This window comes from Histomonas meleagridis, assembly GCF_020186115.1.
Source record: "Histomonas meleagridis strain 2922-C6/04-10x chromosome Unknown contig_118, whole genome shotgun sequence".
Lineage (NCBI taxonomy): Eukaryota > Parabasalia > Tritrichomonadida > Dientamoebidae > Histomonas > Histomonas meleagridis.
In genome coordinates, this window is record NW_027150758.1 from 421,061 (window position 1) to 435,575 (window position 14,515).

The following is a 14,515-nucleotide window of genomic DNA, read 5'->3' on the forward strand; positions in this document are numbered from 1 at the left end:
AGATAACTTAGTTGAAACTAATAATAATGTTTATGAATGTCAATTTATATTATTCGGTTGTGTTTATGCATTTTTATTAGTTGCTGTTATAATTCTTTTTGTAACTTTAAAGAATAAATTAAAACGAATTTCATATTTACCATTTAAAATACCTAAAAAATCTGTGGCTAAACTTGTAAGTCGTTATTCCAAATTTTCGAATAAATTATTTCATCCACCGAAATATTTATTTATACCACAACATATAGCTATATCATCAACAGTATTTTTCATTTATTTTATTAGTTTTATATTCCAATTAGCTATGATAATGTTATTTAAAGTTGTGTTTACTGAAAATATTAATACTATTAAAGAAACTTTAAATTTGAATTTAGCTTTAGCAACAATACAAAATTCATATTATCCAATTGTATCTAATAGTAATAGTGCGAACTTTTCTGACATTTCAAATAATTCTTTATGTATAATGCATTCAATATATAATTTGTTGAATCAATTCGAACCTTTTTCAACATCGTTCTCATTTGAAGTGGAATGTAATGAAATGAATTCACTTATTAATGCTAATACAATACCAATTAGAGACTTAAGCTTAAGTAAGTATAGAGATGATTTGTCATCATTGTTCTTCTTTCAACTTCATAACTTAGCATTTATATTTACGCAAATATTAAATCCTGGCGAGTTTCATTATAATTTTGTAGGTCAATCAACTTTCATACCTTATAACTTTAGCGTCGATTTCATTAATAATATTAAAGAAATATTCGAAAATGAAGCTTGTCAATCAATGTTTTTTTTTAATTTTTTGATTTTCATTTATTTGGTGTTCCAAATTATTTATTTCATATCAAACGTTTATACTTATAAATCTGGAATTAAATTCGTCGAAGTATTTATAAGAATTTGCACATTTTTGCCTGATGAATCGCCATTTTATGAATCTTTTTATCAGTTTTATAACAAAGACGATAAAGGAATAAACTTTTTAAGTGACGATTTGATCGAAGGGGTGCCCTACGGTATAATTTTCACTCATAAAAACGGTTTCATCAAATTTATGAATAATTTCGCGGTTGATGCAACTCAAATTTCTGATTATACAAAATTGACCGTTAGTCAGTTGCCAAGAGAAACCGTTACGGCCGATGGCAAAACGCACTTTTTGAAATATGTTCCTGTTGGTGTTGATAGTAGTGCTAAAGATGAATATGGTTCAAAAATTAAATTATATGGAAAATGTACACTGATTTATGATATAACAGAATTGACAGATTTGAAATTAAATGTACAAAAATTAGAAGCAGAAGTTGATAATTTAGAGAAATTAATTCTACTTCCTTCATGGTATGATGACATGCAAAACCAAGAGAAGATGTTGTTGATTAGTAATTTCATTGTTATTGATATTATTATTAGACCGGGATTATCTCTTGACAAATTCGAAGAGATTATAGACGAAATAAGTTCCACATCAGAGTCATATACAACATTAATGTACAAGAAATTACAGAGGTTTAGTTTCTTTTTATTATTTAATACTTATTCAAGTGAAACTAATAGACAATACATAAAAGATGCGCTCTCTTTAGGTGCCCATTTGATGAGTATTTACTCTGATGAGTTTAAGATGTCGATTTTGAACGGATCGAGATGCTTATTTGAAATTAACCAAACAGATCATGAATATGTGTCTTTGTATTCCGATACTTTTATGGTGTCAAGTACTATTTTGAAAGAAGCTGATTTTGGAGAAGTTATTGTTGATATGACAATCATGAAATCATTGATGAATATTCAATATAAAATAGAAAGGTTTGGACAATATAACACTTTGAATGGGAAAATTGATTTCTGTATTATAAAAATACCAGATATGCAGCGAGAAATAGAAATCTAATTATTGTTAACGGATTAATATGAAATTTGTGAATAAATATTTATGTCATTAATATTTGAAAAAGAAATTTTGTGTCCAAAATGTTTTGTGTTCTTTTTACGAATGTTTTCTCTGCAAATTGTTCAAATTTTTGGCCATCGCATTATGAATGTCAAATAGACGAATGTAAATTAGAACGTACTGTTAAAGTTAATTGTACATTAAATTCAGAAATTTCTTGCGAAGGAAATCGATATAAAATTGAAAAAATTCCATGTATATATTGCTGGCAATTACAAAAAGAGAAGTTAAAATGTTATTTTACAAATGGTAAATGTAAATCAAGTTCAAGACCTCAAAAAACAGTTTGTGAAGTTTTACCATCAGTGGAATGTTTAGGACCACGTAAATTTGAAATGCTTCAATATTGTCAAGAAGTACGTTCATACTCATTTTATACGACATTTGCATTATCTGTATTTTTCGGAGGATTTGGCGCAGATTTATTTTATCTAGGATATATCCCACAAGGGTTTGTTAAACTTTTCACATTTGGTGGTCTTGGCATTTGGTCAATATATGATTTGGTATGTCTAACTTGCGGATGTTTGGTTCCTCACGACGGCTCAATCTTTAATGAATTTTTATAATTTTAAAATTTAATGTTTTTAGTAAATTATATATAGCTAAAGTATTTTTTTAATTTTAAGTATTTTCACACCAAATCAACAATATAAACAAATGATTTCTATATCCCTCTTCAACTTCTAATACCAGTTCAACACATGTATAATAAAATTTATTCGCCTTGTTGGATGATTGAGTGATTCTAAATTCCAGACAAGAAAACAAGAAATTTCAAGTATCCTATATAAAACAAACAAATCTGATCTTCTTTTCTTAAATTTAAATTTACTTCAATATATGAATGATATTTTCATATTCGTTACAAAAATTTAATAATTTTCAATATTCTATTTTCTATATATTTATTTTATTCCCAATCAACAATAACCAAGTGAATATAAATTCCAGACTGGTTTAAGTAAACAAGAATTTTCAAGTATTCTATATAAAACAAACAAATCTGATCTTCTTTTCTTAAATTTAAATTTACTTCAATATATGAATGATATTTTCATATTAGTTAAAAAAAATTTATTAATTTTCAATATTCTATTTTCTATATATTTATTTTATTCCCAATCAACAATAACTTGATCTGTTCGATATCGTTGTGAAATTATCGCCTTTTCAATAGGAATACTCCTGTGTTCAATAAGAGACCCTGCATATGCAATCATAGCTCCATTGTCAATGCAATATCGATCATCCATAGCGCAGACTGTCGCTCCTCGCATACGCGCCATATCTCCGACCATTTCTTGCAAGCGCCGATTACATCCAACGCCTCCAACAATTAATACTTCGTTACTTTCACAGTGCGCAAGTGCTCGTTCAGTGATTTCTGTAAGCATAGAAAAGACTGTCTCTTGGACGGAGAAGCTGAGGGTCTTCAACGCTGTATTCACTTTGACTAATAAGTTCTTCAACTTTCGTTAAGATACCTGAAAACGAAACATCCATACCTTTGACTACATATGGAAGCGCAATATATTTCTTACCTTGGCGTGCTGATAGTTCAACATTGAGACCTGGCGCTGGATCATTCGAAATTCCAACTAAACGAGCATAACGATCAATACAATTCCCTGCTGCAATGTCAAGTGTTTCGCCAAAAATATTATAACGATCTCCACTACGCGCAATAACTTGTGTATTACCTCCTGATACATATAATACAACTGGATGTCGTGAGCCTGTAACTACTCGACCCATTTCAATATGTGCTACACAATGATTAACTGGAATAAGAGGAATATCCCATAATTGTGATAATGTACGCCCAAGAAGAGCACAAACTTCTAAAGGTGAACCCATCCCTGGTCCCATCGTATAACAAATAGCTTTAATATCTCGTGGTGTAATACCTGAAACTTTAAATGCTTCTAATACTAATGGAATTGCATTCGAACGATGATGGTCTGCTGTTTCTGATGGTCGAAAACCTTCTCCAAGTGGCGCACAAAATGTTTTACGAACATTAGCTAATATCGTCCCATCTTTTTGAACAATTCCAATCCCAATTTTATTTGCACTGCTTTCAAGTCCAAGAAAATACATTTTTTTAAAAAAAACTGTCGTCACTTTTTATGCATATGTCATGTCACATGTCATATCAAAAAAACAAAAGAATCGAAATTGTTTAAAATTCTTTATATATTTATTTATTACAGAATATTTTTCATATTGTGAACTCTTTTGGTGTTGTACATATTTTGAGGGGATTTATGGGATCAAATTTATAAATAAATATGAATTTGGTTACTGAATGATGAAATCATTAATGTATCATAACACATTTGATAGAACATTGTACATAATTAAATTATATATATTAAACTTCATATTGAAAACAATTTAGATAAATATATTTTTATTTATGCATTGTTCATTGCATTAACGAAATTCTTGAAATCGTTAAAGTTATTGTTCATCAAAGTATCACAAAGCCTCAGATAAGTGAAGGTTGATAATCCTTGATAAACCCATGACTTGATTTGATTATAAGCAGTCCAATCATATCTTTCAAGTGCGTTTTCACCTTCAAATTTAAGGCCTGCATTCTTCGTATCTCTTAAGATTTGAGAAACGAGTGCTGGTGGATTACTTCCTGCACTATAATCTTCACCTGTCATTTCGAGACATGTGAAACATACTTCAATATTATATTGTTTGAACATATTAATGATTGTTTGATAACCATCATAATCCCAAATATTATAATAACCAGCTGTAAGTTCTGCACAATGACATGCTGTAGTATATTGCCAATGAATACCAGATATCTTACAAGAAAGACGAAGTGAATTACCAAATATTTCTCGTGCATCCTTTAAAACATTTGCACCATGTTCAATAAGAAGATTAGCATACCATTTGTTAAAGAATTTCCCATATTCAGTGTTCCAACCATTCCCCCAATATGATGAACCTCCTGGACGAACATTATAATCACCTGTATCTGTTGGTGGTGAATCCCATTCTGGATGACCTGCAGATGATGCTGCTTCTTTGAATTTATTCTTCATCATTGGATCATAACATTGATATGAACCACATCCTGAATATGACCATTTATCAAGTTGATATGAAGGATAACGAAGCTCTCCACATGGTCCTGCACCAACTTCAATTTCAATGATCGTTCCATCATTAATTAAATCATTAAATTGATCTCGAAAAGCTGTCATAAAATCATGATACATTTGAAGTGGTGTACGACCATTGATCGTAACATCATCATAAGCAAAAGAAATATATTCAGAATCAGTCTTACCAAGAACATCAATGAAATATGGTTGAACAGAACCTTGGAAAACAAAATCTGGGATAGGAATATTACATGAATCACCAACATTACCACCACAACGATGGAATGACATAACAGGAATGATTTTTAAGTCCTTTGTTCTTAAGCATATTAAAGACTGTCCTATAACCTGTAAATTTGTAATTTTTTTGTGTTTGTTCACAAAGACCCCACCAAACATCAATCATAATACCTTTAACTCCTGCACCTTGAAGTTGTCCAAACCAATATTCGTATTTCCCTGAATCAAGAAGGTTTTGATTTGAATCAAACATTACAAGTGGTGCCATGACAAAAACATCACATCCAGATAATGCACTGCCGAATAATAATGCGAACATATTTGAGAATGAGATGAAAAATGTTTTTTACCTCCAACTGCCAAATTCAATGTTCAGCAGGTACATTTTCTATGCTAATTGAAATTTTAACAAGGAAATTTCGGTTTTCGGTAACAACCCAACTTTTGAACAAAATAATTTTGATTCCACTTTTATGTAAATGTCATGTCACATGTCGAAATACTTATGGAGAACGTTTTGTCGGTTTTTTGTGGCCATTCTGAACACAAATGTCAGCCCCAGAACCAAAACTTTGGGTTAGTGCAGTATTCACTTCATTCCGTCGTAGCAAGCGCCAAATTAATCCAAACCAAGCTCTCCTTCAGATTAGCGGTGTTAATTCAAAAGAAGAAGCAAAATTCTATGTCGGAAAAAAGGTTGCATCATATGTAAAGGCTAAAGTTGGCAAAGATGGTAAAAAGATTGAAGCTCACATTAACTGGGGTGTTATTACAAAGGAACATGGAAACAGCGGTATTGTCCGTGCGAAGTTTGATCGTAACCTCCCACCAATTATGCTTGGCAAGAAGGTCCGCGTTATGCTCTATCCTAGCACTATCTAAACACCGAACATAAAACAAATTATGATATTTTCAAAATTTATTTCCATTTTTTTTCTTGCTACTACATCGCACGAGCTTTAGTATAATTTTTGATTAAGTTTAAATATGATTTATTAAATTAATTTGGAGATATTCCGAACTGAAACTTGGCAAATTTAAGGTCATCAGAAATATGAAGTGGGATTTGGCCATTAATCTCTACATTAAATCCGGCTTGCTGGAACTCAATTCCAGCGCCTGCAGATACCAACGATGAAAAATGGGGTGCCCCATCGAGGAAGTTATTTGATTTCAAATTCATTCCAAGCGCTCCGTTCAAGAAGAAGTGTGCATTAACTTGATACTGAGGGAAAAGAAGACTTAAGAACTCAAGGGTACATGAAACATATGAATCATTTCCACTTGGGAAACCAACAATGCTTTGACATAATTGTTGATCTTCAACTCCACGAGCATAAGGAACACTACCAATTCTAAATTTCTCCGCAGATGGAACTGCTTTAGGAGATAAAATAATACCAGATGATAGAAAAATACCAAATCCATATGGAAATTTGATGTTAATAGATTCCTGCGTTTTGAAATAAGGTACGAATTTACGGTCATATACAAATGAACCGGCTTCGAATTTTAATCCATTTGATGGGATTATTGGGAATTCTGTTTTAAATGCAATTTTTCCATAAGGTGACGGATCCATTCTAAAGGCTATTGGAGCTTTAGGAGATACATCTTCATATGTTAATGAACATTCAAGTGAAATTATTTGATTGCTAAGTTTTGGTCTGTAAATTGAAGAAATTGAGGCAACATGAATAGGGAAATTTTTGATACTTTCTTTTTGATATTTAGCTTCAAAAGAGTATTTTGGAATAGGGTTCATATTTGTGTTGAAGTCTGCGTTTTTGATAAAAGGTTGATCATAAAGAAAAGTGAAAATTGGGAATCCTTTGTAATTGGATTCAAACTTAAACTGGAAAGATTCATTCTTCTTGAAGTAATTACTGTAACCAGTGCTAACATGAGCAGATGTTGTGCTTTTTCCAATGCCACCTCCAACTGTTGTAGACATTAAACCGATTCTTGGAACAACTACAATTCCATTTCCGCCGAAAACTCTTTTTTTGATTTCAACAGATTTTACAGATGGAATTGAAAGTATCTTAGATTTTAAAGATTCAAGTTGAGCAATTTTTTCCTCTTTTGAGATCTTGAGAGAGTCAATTCTTTTAACTTCTGCATTGATAGCTTTTGTATCGAACCAACTTGGCGCCTTAACTCTCGAAAACATTTAATTAAGTTGAAGTGACCAAATAACAAGAGAACGTTAAACGCGAGGGCACCCCTCCATGAAACTTAACGTCCTCCCAAGATGGAAGCTGATGTTTTAGATCAACTTGTTTTAATTATGGATAAATTAATGCTTCATCCAATTACTAATAGCAAAGTATCTTGTTCCTCAAGTTCTGTTAATGAAGTACAACCAATTCATTATTATCTTGATAAAGTCAAATTACGATTAAAGGCCGACAAATATTCATCTATACAAGAATGGGAAAGAGACGTCATGTCAACATTTGATCCTCCAGATAACCATCAATTTTCAAAAATTATTTCTGATGAATGTAAAAGATTATTCAAAAAAGAAAAACAAATGATTTCTTGCAAACACAATATTAAAGAATGGTGTTCCAACCTTTGCAAGTTAAGGAACAAAGAACTATCATTATTGACTTCAGCACCAAAAGTTATTCAAGACATTTCACATACGATTCCTTCATATAGAAAAATGGTTCCAGTCAAAGAAGTAAATGAAAAAGATCTAAGTAATTTTATGAAAGCTGCAGAACTTATTAAATCTGAAGAAGATCAAAATGAATTGTTAAATTTAATATCTGATCTTCAACCAGAGCTTTCGCCTGAAGCAGGTCAAACAAATGTTTGGATTGATGTTACAAAGCTTTCTGTTTCAACCTTTAATACACTTGTAGAACATGTGAAGGATATTCTCAGGAAGCAAGGAACAGTGTATCCTGAATAGCACTCACACATATTTATGTTATAAATAATTGTTAAACAAGAACTGTTTTTATTCATTTTTAATTTACAATTTTTAAAATAGTAATTCTTAATAAAAATTGTCATAACTGTTAACTTACAGAAATCAGATTTAATCAATTCACAAATGAAGTAAACAAACATTACTAAAAAAAAAAAATACAAAATGTAATCACAATGAAAATGCGAACATTGTTTTTACTGTCAGTTCACTCGACTATTTGGGTTGGCGGTTGTCAAATGACAATTAACGGTCTCTATAATAACTGTATTCTTTGGTTTGAACAATTAAAAACGGTTATATTCATTCATGTTGTCTCTCTTCCTCATTTTCTACAGGATTAAAGGCCCTGTTGGTGAAAGTGCCAACATCCCCACCTACTATGGCGAGCTCCTAAACGAAACAATCCGTACATCACCACGAACCGTTGTTATCTTCGCCAATCCAAATGTTCGCATTGACTTTGCCGACTATGGAATCAAGCTCTACAAAGACAAGATCACATTCATCCGTGCGCCTGACTCTGAGGGCGAACCATATGGATGTGGCAAACCTCCATGCATTATTCCATTCGAAAAAGGCAGGCAAATTGTCGATTTAGGCAGCGCACCCATTTCTGCAGCATCCTTCACCATATGGCTTCGTTTTGTTCTTACATCAGGCCGCGTTGAAGTTACATCACATGAACATCTTCGTATCTTATTCGAAGGCCATGAACCAATTCTCATTGGCGTTGACACTTCTTCACGTCCACGTAGCATTCCTGATGATGTTCCCCTCTATTTCGTATCATCAGAATTATTGGCCCAATTTAACGTCTCCGCTAAGAAGGGAGTGTACATATATCGTCCAGCAGACCGCGAACTTCTTCCATTCAAAGGAGCAGTCGAAAAACTTCTCGATACGCCAATCGTTGAAGAGACCCAAATCAATACATCACTTACCGAATACATCAGTGGCTTTGTAATCGATCCAAATGACGAAGAATCATCACATACCGAACTTAACCTCCTTAAAGAACTCGCACCAAAGTTTGCCGGCAAATCTCAATTTACAATTCTTCATAGCGAAGAATCAGAAAAACTTCTCAAGGACGCAGAAATCGATGGCTTACCTAAGCCATACTTCTTTACATTTGTTTCTAATGACATTTCTGGAGGCCGATGGGTTATCAAAGATAAGAAACTTATTCATAGCTTATCATATTTGGAGACATTACTCAATGGAATCATTAATGGAACTGAAGAATTCACATTCATAAGTGAAGAGCCACCCACTGATAATGACGTATTGGTTAAGAAGGCTGTTGGTAACACACTCGAATCAGTTGTCATGCAAGAAAACAAGGACGTTGTTGTCATGTTTGTTGCTTCAACTGATAGTAACTCAATGCAAAGCCTCCCAGTGTTGACTGTAATCGCAAATCTTTTGAAGGATTCAGATGTTGAATTCTATATGATCGATTGCGCATTAAATGATTTACCAGAATTCGTTCCTTCCTTGGAACAATACCCTGAAATCATTATGTTCCCAATGGGTAAAAAGGATAAACCTGTAAAGCATCAGGGATTTAGAGCTTTCGAAACTGTTTTGGAATTTATCCAGAAAAACGCTAAGACAAACGTGAAAGTACCAGAATATGATATCGAAGAAATTGGTAAGCAAATTCAAAACTATGTCAACCAAATGAGAGATGAATAAAAGTGATCTAACACAGGTGAAATTTGATGTTTAAAATCTTTATTACGATCGCAATTGAAAAAAATATAAACCATACAAAACGAACGTTGTTTCACGTAACATGTCCGGTTGAAGCCACTCGCGAAACATATTCTGCTTTGGAGTGTTGTGTTTGCTTCCCGTGGCTTCTCCTTCTGTTAAAAAAGAGACCGCTTAAGTTGGAGCAAATTATCTAATATATCACTGTATATTAGAAGTTTGGTTTTATATATGTCTAAATATTGGCTCTTTAGGTTTAGAATTATAGTTAAGTATAATTCAAACTAAAGAGCAAAATGTGTCCATTCATATTTTGATAAGATTATTATAGTATTGGGTTATTTGCAACACGTTTTCTTCTCTTGATTTATGTTGATGTCAAGAGATTCGGATTTTTTGGCTATCGCAATCTCATTTGACAAATCATTTGCAATTGACTGAAACAATGCTAAAACTGATGTGTGGTCTTTTGCAGAAGTTGCAAAGAATGGGCAGCCGCGATCTTCGCAAAATGTTTTGGCATTTTCGATCAAAGGTGAATTTTGATCAAGATCAATTTTGTTAGCTACAACATATTTTTTGGATGTTTGGCCGCACTTTAATTCCAGCATTTCAAACCACATTGGCAAATTCTCAAAACTCTCTGGCATATCAATAGAAAAAACAAATATGGAAGCTGCGCAATCGCGTGAATACATTGGAATTATTGAACGATAACGTTCTTGACCGGCAGTGTCCCATATATGTAAAACAAAAGAGCCATTACTGGTTACAAAAGTATGAGAAATATATGAAGTACCAATAGTTGGTTCATTCAACTCTTTGAATTGTTTCTTATAGAGCTGGTAAACAATGCTACTTTTACCAACTGATGAGTCACCAAGAAGAATGACTTTAGATGAAGTATCTGATTGGGTGCTCATTGGGATAATTAACCGTTTTTGAACAAAACATAAACCATTCAAAATTTTTGAATTTGAATGTAAATAAAATGTCATTTTTCAGCCCAACGCAAAAACTGCTAAATAAAATTCAATTTTCCAAACGTTTAATCTCGATTTGTAGCCAAGAAGAAAGCTATTCTTTCATTAGCTTCAAACAAGGATTAAGTTGAAAATTTTCGTCTATCAAAAGAAAAATTTTTATATTACTTGGGTATTACTTAATGAAATTTCATTAGAAAAGACTAAGAAGCGCCTCTTTTTTTATAAGGCATGTCTTTGCCAAGATGTTGTGCTACTAAATGATTTCTTCAGTAAGAAACAAAAATTTGAAGAAATTTAATTCTGCTCTCAAATGATTGCTATTCAAAATCTTAGTACCGGTGTTCACGTATTTGTGCTTTTTTTAAGCTGTAAACAAAGAATAAGATTTTTATCGATATTGAAAATAACAAAGTTCGTTGATATAAAATTAATGTTATATTGCAATACTGTTATGTATGTAAAGCATATTCAGACTCCAGGATTCATTATGAAATGAGATTTCATGCGAGGATATGGTTGTTTTTTTGAACGGCAATAAACAACGCAGAAACCACACAATTGAAAAAGTCCTTTGAAAAAGTATTCAGAAAAGTTTTTGCCAGTTTCAATTAATTGTACACAAAATGTGGAGAACGTTTATCTAAACTGTCAGCTGTCAAATATCAAAATGGGAAAAGGCAAGAAAAAAGATCAAGCAAATACAAAAGATATCAAAAATGAAGAAAAGGAAAGATTTCAAGCAGATGATGTTAAAAAAGTACTTGAACCATATACTTCAATTTATGAAAACTTCCAAGGAATGATTTTCTGGAGAAGACCAATTCCTATGGTTATTCTCCTATTTATTGTTGAGTTTATATTCCTTTTTGTTGAGAAAGGAGAGGTTGGATTTATTCCTGTTTTAACAGTAATTATTACATTTAGATATCTTATTCCATTAATATACAAAAAATTCGGTGACAAAATATCAGAAAAGTTATTCCCTCCTATAAGTAAGGGATCAGAAGATGAACCTAATCGTATTTATCCTTTAGAGCCATTCTGTCAAATAGTAGCAAGTCTTGGTTCTTCACTATATTCTTTCTTCAATAAGTTTTTATATGAACAAAATATCCAAGGACTTTTGGTATCAACTGCAATTTTCCTTTTCTTGATGATCTTCTTTTGGCTCTTTGGAACAACCAACATCATTTTCATAATTGTGCACTTGCTTATACTAGGACCAGGAATTATTTTCCATCCAAAGCTTTATCCATATACACATGAATTCCTTGAAAAAATAAACAAGTTCGTTTGTGGTAAACGAAAACATCCAAAAACTGAGTAAAACCATTTTAAATTTTATTCATTTTTCCCTAAGTTTAACATTTTAAAATTTCAGCTACTTAGACGCTTATTTTTGAACAAATGTATTTTGAACAAAACGTTCTCCATAAGTATTTCGACATGTGACATGACATTTACATAAAAGTGGAATCAAAATTATTTTGTTCAAAAGTTGGGGTGTTACCGAAAACCGAAATTTCCTTGTTAAAATTTCAATTAGCATAGAAAATGTACCTGCTGAACATTGAATTTGGCAGTTGGAGGTAAAAAACATTTTTCATCTCATTCTCAAATATGTTCGCATTATTATTCGGCAGTGCATTATCTGGATGTGATGTTTTTGTCATGGCACCACTTGTAATGTTTGATTCAAATCAAAACCTTCTTGATTCAGGGAAATACGAATATTGGTTTGGACAACTTCAAGGTGCAGGAGTTAAAGGTATTATGATTGATGTTTGGTGGGGTCTTTGTGAACAAACACAAAAAAATTACAAATTTACAGGTTATAGGACAGTCTTTAATATGCTTAAGAACAAAGGACTTAAAATCATTCCTGTTATGTCATTCCATCGTTGTGGTGGTAATGTTGGTGATTCATGTAATATTCCTATCCCAGATTTTGTTTTCCAAGGTTCTGTTCAACCATATTTCATTGATGTTCTTGGTAAGACTGATTCTGAATATATTTCTTTTGCTTATGATGATGTTACGATCAATGGTCGTACACCACTTCAAATGTATCATGATTTTATGACAGCTTTTCGAGATCAATTTAATGATTTAATTAATGATGGAACGATCATTGAAATTGAAGTTGGTGCAGGACCATGTGGAGAGCTTCGTTATCCTTCATATCAACTTGATAAATGGTCATATTCAGGATGTGGTTCATATCAATGTTATGATCCAATGATGAAGAATAAATTCAAAGAAGCAGCATCATCTGCAGGTCATCCAGAATGGGATTCACCACCAACAGATACAGGTGATTATAATGTTCGTCCAGGAGGTTCATCATATTGGGGGGAATGGTTGGAACACTGAATATGGGAAATTCTTTAACAAATGGTATGCTAATCTTCTTATTGAACATGGTGCAAATGTTTTAAAGGATGCACGAGAAATATTTGGTAATTCACTTCGTCTTTCTTGTAAGATATCTGGTATTCATTGGCAATATACTACAGCATGTCATTGTGCAGAACTTACAGCTGGTTATTATAATATTTGGGATTATGATGGTTATCAAACAATCATTAATATGTTCAAACAATATAATATTGAAGTATGTTTCACATGTCTCGAAATGACAGGTGAAGATTATAGTGCAGGAAGTAATCCACCAGCACTCGTTTCTCAAATCTTAAGAGATACGAAGAATGCAGGCCTTAAATTTGAAGGTGAAAAACGCACTTGAAAGATATGATTGGACTGCTTATAATCAAATCAAGTCATGGGTTTATCAAGGATTATCAACCTTCACTTATCTGAGGCTTTGTGATACTTTGATGAACAATAACTTTAACGATTTCAAGAATTTCGTTAATGCAATGAACAATGCATAAATAAAAATATATTTATCTAAATTGTTTTCAATATGAAGTTTAATATATATAATTTAATTATGTACAATGTTCTATCAAATGTGTTATGATACATTAATGATTTCATCATTCAGTAACCAAATTCATATTTATTATAAATTTGATCCCATAAATCCCCTCAAAATATGTACAACACCAAAAGAGTTCACAATATGAAAAAATATTCTGTAATAAATAAATATATAAAGAATTTTAAACAATTTCGATTCTTTTGTTTTTTTGATATGACATGTGACATGACATATGCATAAAAAGTGACGACAGTTTTTTTTTTTTTTTTGTATTTTCTTGGACTTGAAAGCAGTGCAAATAAAATTGGGATTGGAATTGTTCAAAAAGATGGGACGATATTAGCTAATGTTCGTAAAACATTTTGTGCGCCACTTGGAGAAGGTTTTCGACCATCAGAAACAGCAGACCATCATCGTTCGAATGCAATTCCATTAGTATTAGAAGCATTTAAAGTTTCAGGTATTACACCACGAGATATTAAAGCTATTTGTTATACGATGGGACCAGGGATGGGTTCACCTTTAGAAGTTTGTGCTCTTCTTGGGCGTACATTATCACAATTATGGGATATTCCTCTTATTCCAGTT

At 32.1% G+C, this 14,515-nt stretch overlaps 8 protein-coding genes across 8 annotated transcripts; 4 read left to right on the plus strand and 4 right to left on the minus strand.

Annotated features, from left to right (window-relative positions):
• Nucleotides 1-3,340: 3,340 nt before the first annotated feature.
• On the minus strand, nt 3,341-4,066 carry GO595_000952 (putative tRNA N6-adenosine threonylcarbamoyltransferase; the record flags this gene model as incomplete). Its single annotated transcript, XM_067923223.1, has 1 exon — nt 3,341-4,066. One exon carries the CDS (start codon nt 4,064-4,066, stop codon nt 3,341-3,343), a length of 726 nt encoding a protein of 241 aa, XP_067778895.1.
• Nucleotides 4,067-4,383: 317 nt separating this feature from the next.
• On the minus strand, nt 4,384-5,656 carry GO595_000953 (putative beta-amylase; the record flags this gene model as incomplete). The annotated part of the gene is made up of 2 exons (XM_067923234.1): nt 4,384-5,409; nt 5,495-5,656. The coding sequence occupies 2 exons, from the start codon at nt 5,654-5,656 to the stop codon at nt 4,384-4,386; spliced, it is 1,188 nt and encodes a 395-aa protein (XP_067778896.1).
• A 230-nt stretch (nt 5,657-5,886) lies between these two features.
• GO595_000954 (60S ribosomal protein L33-A) lies at nt 5,887-6,219 on the plus strand (the record flags this gene model as incomplete). Its single annotated transcript, XM_067923245.1, has 1 exon — nt 5,887-6,219. One exon carries the CDS (start codon nt 5,887-5,889, stop codon nt 6,217-6,219), a length of 333 nt encoding a protein of 110 aa, XP_067778897.1.
• A 118-nt stretch (nt 6,220-6,337) lies between these two features.
• On the minus strand, nt 6,338-7,510 carry GO595_000955 (uncharacterized protein; the record flags this gene model as incomplete). The annotated part of the gene is made up of 1 exon (XM_067923256.1): nt 6,338-7,510. The coding sequence occupies one exon, from the start codon at nt 7,508-7,510 to the stop codon at nt 6,338-6,340; it is 1,173 nt and encodes a 390-aa protein (XP_067778898.1).
• An 81-nt stretch (nt 7,511-7,591) lies between these two features.
• GO595_000956 (Bromodomain containing protein) lies at nt 7,592-8,260 on the plus strand (the record flags this gene model as incomplete). Its single annotated transcript, XM_067923267.1, has 1 exon — nt 7,592-8,260. One exon carries the CDS (start codon nt 7,592-7,594, stop codon nt 8,258-8,260), a length of 669 nt encoding a protein of 222 aa, XP_067778899.1.
• Nucleotides 8,261-8,587: 327 nt separating this feature from the next.
• On the plus strand, nt 8,588-9,979 carry GO595_000957 (Thioredoxin family protein; the record flags this gene model as incomplete). The annotated part of the gene is made up of 1 exon (XM_067923278.1): nt 8,588-9,979. The coding sequence occupies one exon, from the start codon at nt 8,588-8,590 to the stop codon at nt 9,977-9,979; it is 1,392 nt and encodes a 463-aa protein (XP_067778900.1).
• A 356-nt stretch (nt 9,980-10,335) lies between these two features.
• GO595_000958 (small GTP-binding protein) lies at nt 10,336-10,920 on the minus strand (the record flags this gene model as incomplete). The annotated part of the gene is made up of 1 exon (XM_067923290.1): nt 10,336-10,920. One exon carries the CDS (start codon nt 10,918-10,920, stop codon nt 10,336-10,338), a length of 585 nt encoding a protein of 194 aa, XP_067778901.1.
• A 1,683-nt stretch (nt 10,921-12,603) lies between these two features.
• On the plus strand, nt 12,604-13,356 carry GO595_000959 (putative beta-amylase; the record flags this gene model as incomplete). Its single annotated transcript, XM_067923301.1, has 1 exon — nt 12,604-13,356. One exon carries the CDS (start codon nt 12,604-12,606, stop codon nt 13,354-13,356), a length of 753 nt encoding a protein of 250 aa, XP_067778902.1.
• Nucleotides 13,357-14,515: the final 1,159 nt, after the last annotated feature.